Source organism: Protopterus annectens, chromosome 3.part0 (genome assembly GCF_019279795.1).
Source record: "Protopterus annectens isolate FY-2018-M chromosome 3.part0, PAN1.0, whole genome shotgun sequence".
Taxonomy (NCBI): Eukaryota; Metazoa; Chordata; order Ceratodontiformes; family Protopteridae; genus Protopterus; species Protopterus annectens.
The window spans coordinates 1765799298-1765817725 of NC_056731.1; the positions used below are offsets into that span (position 1 = coordinate 1765799298).

At 41.8% G+C, this 18428-nt stretch overlaps 1 protein-coding gene across 1 annotated transcript in view; it reads right to left on the reverse strand.

The window, feature by feature from the left end:
* The window catches only part of ZC2HC1A (zinc finger C2HC-type containing 1A), a 927244-nt gene that overhangs the window by 615457 nt on the left and 293359 nt on the right, over positions 1-18428 (reverse strand). Inside the window, exon 3 of the mRNA XM_044066001.1 lies at positions 16051-16167. Within this exon, the coding sequence (XP_043921936.1) occupies positions 16051-16167 (117 nt within the window). The remainder of the gene's footprint in view (positions 1-16050; positions 16168-18428) is intronic.

Consider the following 18428-nt stretch of genomic DNA (forward strand, 5'->3'; position numbering starts at 1 on the left):
GGAAAGCTGTGGATGTGGCTACAGCTCTGGTGGAGTGTGGCCTAATATTGGCTGGCACACCTTTTCCATGAAAGGAATAGCAGAATCTGATGCAGTGTCCAATCCATTTTGAAATTGTTTGTTTGGAGATTGCTTTTCCTTGAACTCCAGCAGCATAGGCTACGAACAGTTGGTCAGACTTTCTGGTGGTCTTTGTTCTGTCCAAGTAGTAGCGTAGTTGTCCGTGTATGTCCAAAGTATGTAGCAGCTTTTCCCCCTTATTTTGAGGATTGGGGAAGAATGTAGGCAGGTGAATGGCTTGATTTAGAGACACCCTGGAAATTACTTTTGGCATGACAGAAGGATTGGTCCTTAGAGAGACTCTGTCCTGATGAAAAATGAGAAAGGGAGGTACTGCCATGAGTGCCTGTATCTCCGAGACTCTTCTTGCTGATGTTATTGCCAATAGAAAAAACGTTTTCCAGGATAGAAATTGCATTTCTGAAGATGCTGCTGGTTCAAAGGGAGGAAGAGTTAAGTTTTCCAAGACGAAATTGAGGTCCCATGCAGGTACTGGTGGTTTTCTGGGAGGTTTGATATTCTTTATCCCTCTTAGGAACTGTCTTAGCAAGGGATGTGAGAACACAGGTGGATCACAATTGTATTTTGCTGAGATTGCTGAAGCGTGAATCTTTATGGAAGAATATGAGAGACCAGTATGAAACAATTCTGCCAAGTATTCTAATATCTGAGGTATGCTCAATACTGTTGCATCCTGACCCTTGTTGGCATTCCAGATGATGAATCTCTTCCACTTGGCTGAATAGGTCTTTCTTGTGGAAGGTCTGCGTGCTTCCAGTAAAATCTCTTGAACTTCTTTGGAAAGAGAGATATCGGAAGTTATGGTAACCTCCAGGCTGTCAGATGCAATGTTTGCAGGTTTTGATGAACAGTCCTGTAATTGTGCTGGGTTAGAAGCAGAGGCCATGGAGGCAGAGGCCACGGTTTGATCCGAGTTATGCTCAACAGCAATGGGTACCAGTGCTGCCTTGGCCAGTCTGGAGCTATCAAAATGCCTGTTGGTTGTTCTGCTTTGATCTTCAGTATCACCTTGGTCAGTAGTGGTAGAGGAGGGAATGCATAAATTGTTAAGGAATTCCAGCTGAAGGAGAGAGCATCCATTTTCCAGGCTAGAGGATGGTGAGTTCTTGTACAAAACTTTTCCAGGTGATGGTTCAGGTGAGAAGCAAAGAGATCTATGTCCGGTCTTCCCCATGCCCTTGTTATTTGTGAGAATATGTGAGGATGCAGCATCCATTTGTGTGGATCCCAGAAATTTCTGCTCAGCTTGTCCGCCAAAACATTGTCCTTGCCTGGCACAAACTGGGATTGCAATTGGATCTTCAGACTCAGGGACTTTTCCCAAAGAATCATTGTTAGTCTGCAGAGGGGATAAGAATGAGTGCCTCCCTGCTTGTTTATATACCACATAACAGTGGTGTTGTCTGTCCTTATTAGCAAATGTCCTTGTTGAAGTGATCTTTCGAGAGTCTCGATTGCACGTATCACTGCCAACATCTCTTTTTGATTTATGTGCAGATGCCTTTCCCTTGGGTTCCATTGCCCTTGAATGTATCTGCCCTCCATGTGCGCCCCCCATCCATGATCCGAGGCGTCTGTTGTAATGATTTGACCTGCTTGAGGTTTGTTGAAAGACACGCCTTGGTTTAGCTGACTTGCTTGAGCCCACCACAAGAATTCCCTTTGCAGGCATGGAATAAGTGGGATTACGTCCTCTAGGCTTTGGCTGTGTTGGGACCATAAGCTTTTTAAGTACCATTGCAGCTTTCTCATATGAAGTCTTGCCAAAGGTATCAGAAGAATGCAAGATGCCATGAACCCCAGGGCCTGCAGGAATTTCCTTGCAGTCAGCTGGGAGAGCTTTGCTAGGCCTTTGAAGTACTCTGGTAACTGCTCTTGTTTTTCTTCTGTGAGAAAGGCCATTTGTGTTTTTGTGTCCAGTTTGGCTCCCAGGAAAATAATCTGTTGGGATGGCAGTAGCCTTGATTTTTGAATGTTGACTGTGTATCCCAAGGCCTGAAGTAATTGAATGACATAGTCCAAGTTTGTTATCAAGGTTTGTTTGTTGTCTGCTTGTATCAGGCAGTCGTCCAGGTAGGGGTATATTTGAATCCCCTGGAGTCTGCAGTGTGCCACTACTGATGCCAGGCATTTCGTGAACACTCTGGGCACAGTAGATAAGCCAAACGGCAATGCTGAGAATTGATAATGCTCTGTCCCTGCAAGAAATCTGAGGTATCTTCTGCAACTGTGTCTGATTGGGACATGCAGGTATGCCTCCTTGAGGTCCAGAGTGATCAGCCAAGACCCCTTGCACAGCATGGGAAGGAGTTGCTGTAACGTCAGCATTTTGAACTTTGGCACAATGAGAAAAGTATTTAGAGTAGACAAGTCCAGTATAGGCCTCCATTTGTTTTCTTTTCTTGGAACAAGGAACAGTCTTGAATAAAATCCCTGGCCTTGTTCCTGAGGAGGGACCTTTTCTATTGCTTTTATTCTTAGCAGCTTTGAAACTTGAATGAGTGCCTCTGCCCTTTGATGATGTGGCAGGTTTGGCATGCCTTGTCTTATTGGTAAAGTATGGAAGTGGAATCGGTAACCTTTGTCTATTAAATCCAGAATCCAGTTGTCCTTGGTTAAGATATGCCAGTTCTTTGAGAATAAGGATAATTTTCCGCCTAAGGGTGCTTCTCTTTGAGCTTTGGTAGGCGTCATGAAAGTCAAGTCATTGTGATTGTCCTTGTGGTGCAGCTGGACTGCCTGCGCCACTTCTTTGATTTGGTGGTTGCCATTGGCGGCCCCTGTAGGAGCCTCGGTACTGCCCTCTACCTCGAGCACGCCTGTTTTTTCCCCTTTGAAACTTGTCAGTGTCTGGAAAGGACCAATCCTTTGAAGGCCAATTCCTGCTGAATCTGGGTGGCTGAACCTGGAGGAAATCTTTGACTGAACTGATTTAGCCTTTTCCTCAATGGACTTCAACACATCTTGTGCATTAGCACCAAAAAGCTTCTGTTTTTCCAGAGGTGCATCAAGTAACTTTGTAAAATATAAAGGTTGTGTGCAGGAGTTACCCAGGCAGTTCACGAAATAGCTGTAGCAAACAGCACGAAGTAAAAATAACAATTCCTTGTCTCTTCAGACCAAAAGGCAATGCTGCTTCATGTAGTTCCAAAGTCCAACAAAATATTCTTCAAATAAACACTAAACAGAGACTGTAGACTGCAGTTTATTGTAGAAACATAAAAACAGGTGAGCGCTTTCGCTTTTCAGCTTTTTCAAACCATAATGCACTCCTAAAAACATGGTCCTATATATACTAAATGAATTAACTGATTAAACAATTAACTTAGCAATTAACTAATTTTCATTAAAGAATAAAACTTTAAAAAATTTTTAGCACATATTAAATAGATAAATAAATGATGTGCAACTTCTACCATTACTAGCCCTAATAACACCAAAACTGCATTAAACTAAATATATCTAAGAAATATATACATAGAAGGAATATACATGTATATAAAAGCAGACCATAGTCATAAATTAATCTAAAAAATCATCAGTTTAGTTAAGCAAGGTTATACACTTAAAACATTGTATACAAATGCTTACACCTTCCTTTCTTTACTTATATTTGTATAATACAAAACAGTATACTTCAATGTTTAAACCTTCTTTTCTTCAACTTTGGTTTTAGTGGAATGTTATCATTCAGTCCTGGAAAACTATGTGCTTGTAATTTAATGATCCAGTCTGCCTCTATTTCCTCAGTCCTATTCCTGATGTCTCCTGCTCTAAGGGTAGGTGTATTGATATGCAAAATCATGAATCTGAATTCATGCGTGGGACCTGCTTTTAAAATATGCTTAGATAACGCATTAACTTCAGATTTAATCTTTATCTGATATATATGTTCTCTAATTCTATGTTTTAATTTTCTATCTGTCTTACCTACATAGAATGCATGGCATTCCATGCAGGTAGCAAGATAGACCAGATGTTCTGTATTACATGTTCCATGTAATGTGAAGGAATAGATCTTCGATGTTATAGGGTGTATGAACATATTAGTAAGTACTAACATACTTACAAAAATTGCAGTTACCACATTTTATTGTCCCTTTAGAGCTTCTTTTCAAAGGTACTTCCATGCTTGAGGAGCAAAGCAGTCTATGAAGGTTCTTCTTATTTTTGAAAATGTAGCTAGGTTGAACTCCTACTATTTCTTTAATACTTGGATTTATAGTTAATATATCCCAATGCTTACTCAGTACATCTCTGATCTGATTAATGTCTTCTGTGTAATAAAGGGATACTTTTTGATGTTTCTTATAACTTCCCTGATCTAATTTCTGTTGTCCAGTATAATATTCTATACCTTTTCTTGAAAAATAAGGGCATGCCTGGTTATCCCTGTCTTCATTGACTTTAAGAAAACATTCATTAATTTCTGTTCCTTTATAACCTCTTGCTGTTAACCTATCATTTAATTTACTCAACTCATTTTCATATTGATCTTGTATAGGATTTAGTCTTGAGACTCTCACCGCCTGTCCTCGTACTATATTCTTGAACACATGCTTGGGATGCATACTATTCCTGTTTAATAAGGTGTTCTTATAGCATGTCTTCCTGAATACTCCTGTATTAAACATTCCATCATTCAATCGCTGTAATGAAACATCTAGGAAGGCAATATTATCATGGGAAGAGGTCATGGTAAATTTAAGGAAAGGTACCATTGCATTAACTTCCAAAAAGAACTCATTTAACTCTTCTAGGGAGCCGTCCCAAAGAAAAAACAAATCATCCACAAATCTCCTATAAAAACGGACATTGTGGATGAATTTGTTCAACAAAAAAAGATTCTCTTCTTCCCAAACTGCCATAACTAGGTTGGCGTAGCTATTGGCACAGGAAGTGCCCATAGCTACGCCATCCTTCTGCAGAAACAGATTTTTCTCAAAATAAAAAATATTTTTCTCCAGAACTAAATCCTATACAAGATCAATATGAAAATGAGTTGAGTAAATTAAATGATAGGTTAACAGCAAGAGGTTATAAAGGAACAGAAATTAATGAATGTTTTCTTAAAGTCAATGAAGACAGGGATAACCAGGCATGCCCTTATTTTTCAAGAAAAGGTATAGAATATTATACTGGACAACAGAAATTAGATCAGGGAAGTTATAAGAAACATCAAAAAGTATCCCTTTATTACACAGAAGACATTAATCAGATCAGAGATGTACTGAGTAAGCATTGGGATATATTAACTATAAATCCAAGTATTAAAGAAATAGTAGGAGTTCAACCTAGCTACATTTTCAAAAATAAGAAGAACCTTCATAGACTGCTTTGCTCCTCAAGCATGGAAGTACCTTTGAAAAGAAGCTCTAAAGGGACAATAAAATGTGGTAACTGCAATTTTTGTAAGTATGTTAGTACTACTAATATGTTCATACACCCTATAACATCGAAGATCTATACCTTCACATTACATGGAACATGTAATACAGAACATCTGGTCTATCTTGCTACCTGCATGGAATGCCATGCATTCTATGTAGGTAAGACAGATAGAAAATTAAAACATAGAATTAGAGAACATATATATCAGATAAAGATTAAATCTGAAGTTAATGTTATCTAAGCATATTTTAAAAGTAGGTCCCATGAATTCAGATTCATGATTTTGCATATCAATACACCTACCCTTAGAGCAGGAGACATCAGGAATAGGACTGAGGAAATAGAGGCAGACTGGATCATTAAATTACAAGCACATAGTTTTCCAGGACTGAATGATAACATTCCACTAAAACCAAAGTTGAAGAAAAGAAGGTTTAAACATTGAAGTATACTGTTTTGTATTATACAAATATAAGTAAAGAAAGGAAGGTTTAAGCATTTGTATACAATGTTTTAAGTGTATAACCTTGCTTAACTAAACTGATGATTTTTTAGATTAATTTATGACTATGGTCTGCTTTTATATACATGTATATTCCTTCTATGTATACATTTCTTAGATATATTTAGTTGTTTAATGCAGTTTTGGTGTTATTAGGGCTAGTAATGGTAGAAGTTGCACATCATTTATTTATCTATTTAATATGTGCTAAAAATTTTTTAAAGTTTTATTCTTTAATGAAAATTAGTTAATTGCTAAGTTAATTGTTTAATCAGTTAATTCATTTAGTATATATAGGACCATGTTTTTAGGAGTGCATTATGGTTTGAAAGCTGAAAAGCTCACCTGTTTTTATGTTTCTACAATAAACTGCAGTCAACAGTCTCTGTTTAGTGTTTATTTGAAGAATATTTTGTTGGACTTTGGAACTATATGAAGCAGCATTGCCTTTTGGTCTGAAGAGACAAGGAATTGCTATTTTTACTTCGTGCTGTTTGCTACAGCTATTTCGTGAACTGCCTGGGTAACTCCTGCACACAACCTTTATATTTTACACGTTTTTATGGACTTGCCTCAGTTGTGCAGAAGTTTTTGTTTCGTTGTGGTGTTCAGTTTTATTTTATATTTATATTTACATCAAGTAACTTTACTTTAACATGGTCTGGCAGTGGCTGTTCTTTTAACCAAGCATGTCTACGTATAACAGCCAATGTCATAGCTGCCCTACATGAAGCCTCCAATGCATCATAACCACACTGAAGAAAATGATTGCTAACCTGCTGAGAGTTATGGACCAGATCCTGCAATGCCTTTCTATCAACAGACTCAGGAGAGGCTAGTTTTTTCTGTAAATCATCCAGTAAATAATCCTTGTACTGAAACATACGAAAAAGGCAGTTAAGTGACCTCATGGCAAGGGTGGAAGAGGTATAAACTTTTTTACCCCATCTCTCCAGGGACCTTGCTTCCCTATCCGCTGACAGTGGATTCTTGGCTGAGGAAGTAGCCACTCCTTTGGGGCCCCTGTGAAATAAGTTTCAAGATCCACAGAGTGGGCCTTAAAGAGATGCTTGTGAGTGTCAGGGACCCTGTAATATCTGTCTGGCTTGACAGGAGCAGGAGGGAGAGAATCAGGGTTAGCACTGGAGTCGGAGAAAACATCATCCAGGACATCCATAACTGGAGGGATAGCTAAAGGTCTGTGCTGGGGTAACTTGAGGAAGGTACGAAGCCTTTTCCTAGAATCAGAAAATTCCTGACCCTGCCACTTAAAATGCTCCCTCATAGAGTGGAGGACTTCACCGAATGAAAAATCCTCTGGAGGAGAGGCAGAGGGAATTGACTCCTCAGCATCAGAGTCCTCATAGGCCTGGAAGGATTTTTCTTGGGTATCTGAATGCTCAGAATCCCCAGAGGCTTCATCTGAAGAGAGGTTGTCAGCCTGCTCAGTTCTAGGCCTTTTCTCTGCAGGCGGCTGAGAACCTCTGTCTGGGTGAAGCTGAGACCCCCTGATAAGAGAGATAAGATCTGCAGCAAGAGACATGATCTGTTTATCAGAAGAAGGGGCCTGGGCAGTAGGTTTAGGATGGGCCTTGGCCTGGCTGGTGGCCTTAGCACATGCAAAGGCCTTGATAGACATGGATACAGGAGGCCTAGCTGCCCCACGTGCAGGAGTAACCTTGTCTATGGGAATGGTGTCGGGCAGATCCAGAACTTCAGTTTCTGGAGGAAAATCAATAACCGGCACCGGTGTAGTCTCCGGGACCGAAGGATGTGTTACCGCTGTGTCGTCGGCCTGGAGCGGTTGGATTACCGCCTCTGAAGGGACCGAAGCACACGCGGAGGGCTTAGGAGAAATATCGGTAGAGGACGCGGGGTGCAGATGTCGGTCCCGGTCCTTCCGTTTTTTGGAAATTTGTGTTGTCGGTTGTTCCGACGGCATGATATAAGCGAAGGATTCGCCGAAAAAGTCTTCGGCAAATTCTGCCCGGCGCCTGAGGGTGCGCTTATTAAAGCAAGCACAGGCAGCACAGGCCGAGACGTCGTGGTCTGGGCCCAGGCAAGGGAGGCAGTGAGAATGGAAGTCCTTATGAGGTATTTGTTTACCACAAGACAAACAATTATTAACTTTCTCAATTTGTTCTGACATCGGCTGAGGCAAGAAAAATGTTCCCCAACGGGGTACTTCGCTTTTAGATGACTTCGGTAACTGAAAACACAGGAGCTGACCGACCAGCACTTGCGAACTGCTTCTGCTTCGGGCACCGCGCGGTAAGAAAGACTGAAGAAGATGGCGTCGACCGATGCCTTTATAACTCCAGCCATTCTGACGGAGAGGAGGCGACACCGGCCGACGCCGGACCCAGACTTTGGAATCCGGCCGACCGAGGGCTGCCTGAGGCAGGACAACCCATATGTTGACTGCAGTTGCATTCTTGAAGGACATCCTATGTTACATTAAGTTGGAAGTAGAATCACCAATTTGAAAATTCGAAATTGCAGCGAGTTGAAGCCTGATGGTTGCTGCAGCTGAGCCTTGTTGAAATAGTTCCGCCAAAAATTCCAAAATATAATGAATAGGTGCAGAAAAAGGATAGATGTTCCTATCTTGAGCCAAAAAGGAAAACCTCTTTTATTTACTAGAATACAGCTTTCTAGTGGAAGCTTTATGCGAGGACATTAAAATATGTCTAACTGTAGGAGTGAAATTGTGAAGCCCGACTAAATTGGGAAGTGGAACAGCCAAGCTGTCAATTTTAGGGTGTGGAGAGAAGGATGAAGCTCTCCCTAACATACGAGTCAGCAGAGGTTTCTCCTGAAGATGAGGCCAATGGAAGGGGAACCAAATTTGGTGAAGCCAATAAGGAGCAATGAGAATTATCCTGCTTCCTGAGCATTGTGCTTTCTGAATTACTCTGGGTATGAGAGGAAATGAAGGAAAAGCATATAGAAGTCCCGAGGGCCAATCGTGGGCAAGTGCGTCTCTCTGCGTCTCCCCCGGAGGGGGGATTAGGGTAAAGTAGTTGCTGCACTTGGCATTCATTGGAGTGGCAAAGAGATCGCAACAAGGTTGCCCTCATGTTTGGAAAATCATTTCCACTACATTGTGATTGAGACACCACTCATGAGGCATTGGGATTGCTCTGCTCAGCTTGTCCGCTATCATATTGGACTTCCCCGGAATGTGCATTGCAATTAGAAAGTGCTGTGAAGAAACTATCCATTGCCACACTCTTAGGGACTCTCGACAAAGGGGGTAAGATCTGGTTCCCCCCTGCTTGTTTATACACCAAACAAGAGACATATTGTCTGACTGTATCACAGTTGTCCCTAGAGGGAGACATTCCTGAAGTTCTTGCAACGCAAGAAGCATTGCTCTCATCTCTAGAACATTTATATGCCAGTGGGCTTCGTGTTCTTGCCATGTACCTTGGACTGTTCTTCCCAAATAATGCCCCCCCAACCTATCTGGGACACGTCCGTGGTCACTGTAGCTACTGGTTGATGTAAAACAAAGGGTCTGCCTACTGTCACATGAGTGGAGTGTATCCACCATCTTAAGTCGTTCTTGTAAGATTCCGTTATTCTGATCAGGTGAGACATACGAAGTTCTTGAAGTGACCATTGGGAGAACAATAGCCATTGAAGGATCCACATGTGCATTCTGGCAAGAGGGACCAGTGTAATTGTGGAAGCCATTGTTCCTAGTAATCTTAGCATTATCTTTGCTTTCACTTTGGTCTTGGGAAGGAGGTGAAGTATCTGCTGTCTGTTTCTGTTGGAAGATGTGCTATTATGGAAGAACTGTCTAGATCTGCAAATATGAATGTAATATGTTGACAGGGCAACACAACAGATTTTTGAAAGTTTACAGTAATGCCCAGCTGACTGCAGATGTCCAAAGTTAGGTCCCTGGCTTGTAGGAGTAGATGCTTGGTGGTGGCAGATAGGAGCCAGTAGTCTAGATAGGGAAACACATGGAATCCTAGACATCTCAGGTGAGCCGTGACTACTGCCATACATTTGGTGAACACTCTGGGGGCTGTAGTGAGACCAAAGGGCAGAGCTCTGAACTGGTAGTGGCTGGCTCCTAGCCGGAAGCGTAAGTACCTTCTTGATGTCCTGTCCATTTTTATGCGATAGTAAGCATCTTGAAGGTCTATCGAGCACATTCAATCGTCTTTCCCTAAAAAGGGAAGTATAGACTGCAGTGTCACCATTCGCAACTTTGACTTCTTGACAGATTTATTTAACTTGCTTAGGTCTAATATGGGCCTACAGTCCCTTTGTTCTTTTTGGCACCAAAAAGAATCTTTCTGAATCCTATCTGGTCTATGGGGACTTCTTGGATGACTCTTTTGTAGAGCAACTTTTGAATCTCTACAGTTGCTTGTTCCCTTAGATTGGGTGGAATATCTTGGATTGTTTTGGTCTGTGAAACAGGGTTGGAAAAAGGGATGGAGTATCCTCTGGATATCATATTTAGTACTCATTTGTCATTGGTAATATTTTGCCAGGTTTCTGGGTACATTGATTAACGTCCCCCAACTGCCTCCAGAGTAGAGCAGTCGGGCCTCCTTTCAGGTTCGCTGATAAGGGCATCCGTGAAAGGAATCACGTTCACCCTAGTTTTGCATGCCCCCTCTGCCTCTGGGGTGGTGTCTACCGTTATTACCTCCCCCTCTGCCCCTGAGGAAAATATCACCCCATGTGCCTTGGAAAAGTCTCTGGGATCTTTTGAACCACATCTTTCCGCTTTTCTGGCCTTTAGCATAAGTTCTTGAAGGTACAGAAAAATGTACTCCAACGGCAGAGAGAGTTTTCCCTTCCTGCTCACACCGGTTTAGTGTGTCTTTTACTGTGGGTCCAAAGAGTGAGGAGCCATCAAAACGGGCGTTAGTAAAGGTAGACTTAAAGGGCTCTGCAAAATTGCACAAGTGCATCCAGGAGCGTCTCATAAGGGAAACTCTGGAACCCGCTGCCCTGCTCGCTCCATCTGCTGCGTAGGATATGAGCTTCATGGAGGCGTTGACAATGGAATTTAAGGTAGACAGCTGGAAGGAGACCTTCTCATTCACCCCCGCAGCTAATGAACCTTGTAGAGCATCTCTTAGCTCTTTCAGGAGATCTCTTTGTAGCCTGGTAAAGTGGGATAAGTAGTTCAGCGATTGCAGTGAAAAAGTCGCTAACGAAAAGACACGCTTCCCGTATCTGTCCATCATTCAAGAGTCTTTATTCGGAGGATGAACAGATGAGGAAGTCTCTGAAAGTTCCTTCTCGGTGGCTGCTGCCACCACCATAGCATCTATGGGTACCCCCTTGATTAGAAAATCCTTGCCCGAAGGAGCTGACAAAAATTTGTTTGACCTCCGAGGGACCGGTTCCGTAGTGTCAGGTGACTCCCCATGCCATTCGACTAACCAGGTCCATTAACTCATCGAATGGCGGAGGCACCCAGGAGGCTGAAGGTTGAGATCCGAAAGCCTTCAGGTACACTGACTCCTCATCAGAAGGGGTGGTGGTCTGCTAGCCACCTCTTTGCTTAAGGATCTCTAGAATATCTGCAAATGAGATATCAGAGGACGACAGTGGGGACCCTTCTGACTCAAGGTCAGTGTCTTAAGTGATGAACTCATCTGGGGGGTCAACATGCTTTCTCTTCCGGGTTCTCTTCAGAGGTGGCTCCTCAGAAGGATATTCTGGGGAGGCCTCGGAGAAGAGGGGTTTGCCCATTGGGGGATCCTGAGGCTCTGGATCTCTGCTGTCCTGTGCGATGGTTGGTGCAGAGACAGTAGCCAGTGGCTTAGGGGGACGAGTACTGGTATCCTTCTGTGGTGCTGAATGGGTAGACAACACACTCCTCATCAGCTCAAAGGTAGATCCCACTGGCTCCAAAGACTCCCTTGGCACAAAGGAGACAGAAGGCGGCACCGGAACCAACGAGATCGGACCAGAGGCTGATGTGGTAGCCGAGCCAACCCGGGCCGATGCTCCGAGGGGTAGACTTGGCACCAAAGAAGATCAGGGCCGAGAATATCCCCTCAAGACCGCCCAGGGAACCCCAGCTGCCAGACTCCCCGGATGGCGCAGAGAGAGTCGGAGCAGATGTTGGCTCCGTGAACACTGAAGGGGATCCCAGAACAGGCTGGTCTACAGTAAGCGGTACCAAGCACCCCGGCTCCGAAGGACCAACGTGGCTCGGAGGAGGAACAGTGGGTACAGTAGGCTCCGAGACCAAATGGGTAGGAGCAGAGAATAATTTAGTCAACGCTGCCGACTTCACGAGTCTGTGCACGTCATCATCTGATAAGCTCCTGGTGGACCTGGAAGATAGGGAAGGAGAGCAATACCTATGAAGGATTGGAGATCTCAATGTCAGAGAAACCTGCAAAATATCCATGGATCGGCTCTGAGTGGAGGTATCTTGCAGCTCCGAAGGCTTTGGAGCTGAAGTACCAGGCCTGTCAACCAAAAAGACTTCAGACGGCTCCAAGGACTGTGGAGCCTAGGAAATAGTGGCCTTTGAAATTTTAGGAAGTCTGACTGGCAGTTCTGACTAAGCCGATGTTGTCGGTGAATGGCTTTTCAGAGACTTGTCTTTTTTAGAGGAAGGAGACTTAGAAGAGGAAGAACAACTATGGATGGCTTCCTCAAAAGAAGGCTTTAACAGCCCTTCCAGAATCAACTTGTTTCTCTTTTCATGAAGAACTCTAGAACTAAAAGAATGACAAAAGGTGCAGTCTTCTTGGAGATGAGTGTCACCAAGGCAATAAACACATATAACATGCCTGACATTTTTTAAAGCCCGAAGGCTTATGTTCTCTCTCTTTTGGGTCTTTGGACATATTTAAGGTAGACCCCAAAAGTGACAGCAATAACAACAAGAAGAAAATTAGCTAAGACTAATGAAGCTAAAGCTACACCAAAAAGTTACTACAGGACAAACACAAGAAACGACAACCAGGGGAAAAAAATAGAACCTCAAACTGAAACGGCTCTATTTTCTAGACAAGACAATAATACACTACAAGCCCTCTAACTTAAATGGGCAAATAGCTCTCTTGCTTAAACAAGCTATAAAGAAACTATAAGACAAACCACCACCACTACAAGGGATACCAAAAAGGGCCTACAAAGCGAAGGCAAAAGCCGTGCTAGACGGGAAAAAAACTATCACTACCTAACAGAGTGCAGCAAGGAGGCACAACGAGTTAAATCTAATAACATAAAAGATATATATATGCAAATATAACAATTTTAGAAAAAGGTAATAGACAAATTTGACACAACTTAGCCACGGCCAAGATGAGCACATCCAACCTTGTAAAGCAGCAAACTTGATCTGGGGAATTACACCACTGCATTGTGGGATACAGTCTTGCCACGAGCCGGGTTTGAGACTTTCAGCTAAGTATTCGGCCAAGTCAGGGCTGAGGATCGGCTCTGAACCCATCATTGTAAGAATGAAGGTGAGATAGGACAACATAACATCTTATATTTCGGAGAAACGTGCATTTGATTGAAAGCTTTGACACACATTTAATAACCATTTCAGTTCAAGAACCAATAAAAACTAAGATAAAAATGCAAAGTAAAGAAGTGAAAATGGGACACTGATATTTTCCCACCTACCTGTTGAAAACGAGGAATTTAAGGTGCAGTGGAACTTATTCAAGAGTTATTAGGCAGACAAACATCCTCAGATGGAACAGCTAGTGAGTGGGATAAAATTAAAATGGAGTTAGGGTAGAAATAAAAGAGGGGCTGACAAAGGTTAAAGTACTGCAGAATAAGGGGAATCTCACAAAGCAAGAGGAAGAGCGACTGTAGAATGCCAAACATTTGGATAATATGGATGAGTTTAGAAAAACTGCTGTTAAGCAACTATTTTTGATGATGACTCTAGAGCACAAAAACTTTTAGTACGGTGACTTAGGCAACAGCAAGTAGAAAGGGTTATTGCCTAACTTAGGCAGCATATGACAATTAAAATAACCCGAGATTCTACAGAGGTATTAAGAGATATTTCAGAAATGTTATGAAAATCTGTATACAAACAGAGGAATGCGGAAACCAAAAAACAAATAGTACAGATTGAAAGATTTATGGAAGACTTACTCATGCCAAGATAAGAGGAAGATGAGGCTCAACAACTAATAGTTAAGACAGGAGGAGATGGTAAAAATGATGACACATAATTAATCTGCATGGAAGTCTCCAAGAACAGATGATACTCCTGTGAAAGTCTGAAGGGAAGAAAGTGATTAAGATCTGGAAGATTTTATTTAATACTATTTTAAAAAGGGGTGGGGGGAAGCACCAGCATTTTGGAAAGCTGTGGTGGCTGCATTATGCAAAGTGGGTAATGACCTTTCAGATCCAGACTTGTATAACCCATTTCAGATTTAAAGAATTATTATAAAGTGCTTATGTCGATACTAGCTAAAAGAATATCAAGAAAGTGTTGCAAAATTGTTAGATATGGATGAATGTGCCTTTGTAGAGTGCAGGCAACCGTTTGACAACATAAAAAGAATAATGGTAGAGAGAAGCAGAATGTAAGAAAATACCACTGTTAACAGTTGCATCTTGTAGAAGAGAAAACATTCAAGACAGTAAGCTGGGATTTTATGAGTAGGGCAATGTAAGCATTTGCATTCCCTGATGCAACCTTATTAGGTGGATATATAAAGGATTGGAAGCAAGAATTAAAGTAGAAAGGTTCCTCTACGATAAGTTGTGTTTGAACACAGGAACCAGGCAGGGGTGCCCTCTTTTCCCTTTATTTGCTTTATGTTTAGAGCCACTGACAAAGAAATAAAGGACTCAAGAAATTCAAGGATATAATTGGTATGTTAATCAAGAAAAGTTGGGTTTATTTGCATATGATATAATTTTGTACTTGATAAAGCCAGAAAAGGACATCTTGGTGCTGTGTGACATTTTGAGACAGTTTCATGTCTTTTTAGAATATAACACTAATGAAGAGAAAAAAGGCTAAAGCTATAAATTATGTATCAATCATGATTTGTCTCAGCAATACCCATATTTACGGGAACATGATAAGGCACCTGATATGGCAGCTAAAGATATGGTGGGATAAACTACACAAAATATAATACAAAAACTGAGAAACTGGAAGCTCTTATTTATGAATATGGATAGCAAGATATAAGCAGTGAAAATTATTTTATTTCCCTTAGTTTTATATGCAGGTCAGGCATATTTTTATTAACCAGAGGAAAAGTTGTGGGCATTAATAAATAGTTAAGGGATTTATCTGGGAAGGAAAGAGGGCAGGAGTTAAGTTGGATAAGTTGATCCTCCCAGAACAACAACATGGTTTAAGATTATGTTTTGAAGGGATATTTTTGCAGCTACACAGCTGAGGCTCAGGCACATAGCACAAGCAGAAGGTTTTGAATGCAAACTGGAAAGGGATGCTGATCAAGCAGGAGGGGGAGTTCAAGAAATAAGGAAAGAGTGGGATTTGGGATGCAGATCCTTAAGGAGAATAACCATCACCAAGCAGAATGTTATAGTCATAAAGTTGCAGAGAATATTCTAGCAACTAAGCCAATTAATTGAGAAAGAGGTTGACAATAGGGATGACTGCAAGTAGGGGTATACAGAATAGGCAAGAAGGGGCTGCAGTTTCCAGGAGAACCAAGATATTGGGAGCAAGTAACTAGAGAGGGAAAGGTAACAGACTGGGATGAGGCCAAGAAGAGGTTTGGACTGCAGGCCAGAGACTGCTTTCCCTATCAGGGATTGATATCAGAAAGGTATAGGGGCTTTTATTGCATGGTACTGCTGCACATTGAAATAAAATGTGGCTTACAGATCAATAAGAAATTACTTTGGTTACATACTACAAAGCAGACACAAAGAAAGCATTTTGGTCAATGTTTATACATTTTAATACTTGCACTGCAGCTCCAGATTAGTGATAAACTTCCATAGCTGTAAATATCCCCAGAATAAAAGAGCTATGTTATTTTTCAGAGATTACCAATAAGCTTGAGAACAACAGATTCACACTAAAATCGATAAATAAAGGATTAATATTCACTTACCCTTGGCTTTAATGGCTTCACTGTAGAGATATCTGTCCCTTCTGCTCTTTGCCTACTGGAATCAAATGCTTTTCTCCTCTTTGTTGTCACTTTTTGGCAAATAGCTGCATGCTTCTTCTGCAAAATAATGCAGGGTCAAGTTATCTGGGTACTTAAAAATTGCCAAAAATAAATGCTACTGTGTAACAAAGTCTACCAGTGTGTTTATAAAATTAAATGGATGTTTAAAAAAGCAATACAAAAAGAAGTTATGTTCTTACCGTAACATTCCATGTATGTTGTCGATCTTCATCTATTCTTGACTCTTGCATAATCGGTTCCGATCCACGGAACCAGTTTGGCTGTTATACAGCTCACGTCAGCCAAAAAACTCTCAAACTAAGATGCTACCCACAATGCCCCTCTCTATATTACTTTAGATCTCATTTGCTACTCTTGTAGCAAGATGTGTCAGCTGACTCTCCTCTAGCAGCTAAGTTAATATCAAAATATTAACCTGTCTACTTTCCTTTCTCCTTTTTTTCCTCATCTCTACCCACCTTTTTTTTTCCTCGAGTGTGAGTTTTCTCCACACTCATTGGTAAACTTTCCCCTACCATCATTGGTATTTCCTTTTCTTTCTCTCTTCCTCTCTACCATTAGGTAGTTCTTTTCCACAACTGCTTGCAGAAATTTTCTATCTACCTATCCTTGTGTGTGTGTGTGTGTGTGTGTGTGTGTGTGTATGTGTGTGTTTTTTTTCTGCCCATTGACTTTCTTTCCTTTCTTAGTCCTCAACATGGCAGACAAGTCCAAAGGCATGACTGCGTTTAAGCAGTGCTAGGACTGCAGACAGAAAATGCCCAACTCTGCCTGTGTTTATTGTTTAGGTGCTCCACACTTGGACTTGGGAGTGCTCTGTGAGGCCTTCAGTACTAGGGCCTTGACAGAACATCGCAATAAGCTTTTTCTTAAAGGGCTTAAGACCCCCTTTGAGAAGATTTATCCAAGGCTGATAAGTCTCCAAAGACCTCTGGTTCTAAACCTAGTCACTCGATAAGGACTCCTCCATCTACACCAATATTAAAAAAATATATATATACAAGTCCTCTTCCGTTTGTTGCTTCCCAGAACCAAGAGTTAACACAAAAAAGGAAAAAAACTAAGGGTAATGCTGCTCAATGCCAGAAGTCTAAATCTCAAAATGCACGCACTCGAGGCCCTTCTCAGTATGGAGAACATTGATGTCTGTGCTGTGACAGAAACCTGGTTCAAGGCTCCTGAGAGCACCCCAGCACTATCAGGTTTTACCTCATATCATATGTTCCGGCCCCAAAATCCAGACAATACCAAGAAAGGAGGGGGGGTATCCATATTCATCAAGGACACCCACACCTCAAGACTGGTGGGCAATGCACGATGCATCGGAGACCATCCAGGTGCAATTAACCATAGGCAAGACTGCTCTGCAAATTGTAGCATGTTACAGGCCACCCTCACAAACTCAGGAACCTCACATGGCCTTCCTGAAAACACTGGAGGGGATAAATGTATCACCAAACACCATCATACTAGGTGACTTCAATTACCCTAATATAGACTGGGAACACTAATCAAGCCCAAACACCCCAGCCCAAAAGTTCCTGGAATTCATAAACTCAAATGCCATGGAACAACTAGTCACCATCCCCACAAGAGGAGAAAACATACTTGATCTCATCATCACGAACATGGGAGCACAATGTTCAACACCGGAAGTATACCCCTCACTGGTGAGATCAGATCACAAACTAATCTCGCTGGACGTCCTCATCCCACCCCCACCTGAAATAAAAAAGACCACAGTAAAGAACTTCGAAGCCGACTTCACACTTCTAAAGACTAGTGTGGTCTCCTTTAAGGCCCCGAGCCGCAGAAAACAGTACTCAAGCCGCTGAATCACTTACAAATGCCTTCTACCAGCACCTGCAGGACTGCATGGAAAAGGCAATCCCAAGCAAAACAAAGACTCTTTGTACCAAAGGCAAGCGTCCAGTCTGGTGGACCCCAGCCATAAACAAACTCTACAACAAAAGGAGGAAGCTACTACAAGATAGAGCAAAATCCTTAAAAGGTAAGACACCTTTGATCATTATAAGTAAAAAACTAAGAGCTCTCAAAATCATCCAAAGCAAATTTTGAGAGAAAAATAGCTAAAGACTTAAAAGACAATCATAAGGCCTTCTTTAGCTATGTTAGAAACCTGGGAGGAAACTCCCAGATATGCTCAGAACTAGTTCAAAATGATGTGAAGATTACTGATCCTACAGACATTGCCAACATACTGGCTGACAGGTTCACTGCAAACTTCTCCCCCCCTCCCCCCCAAAAGGAGAGATATCTATACCAAATGATTGCAG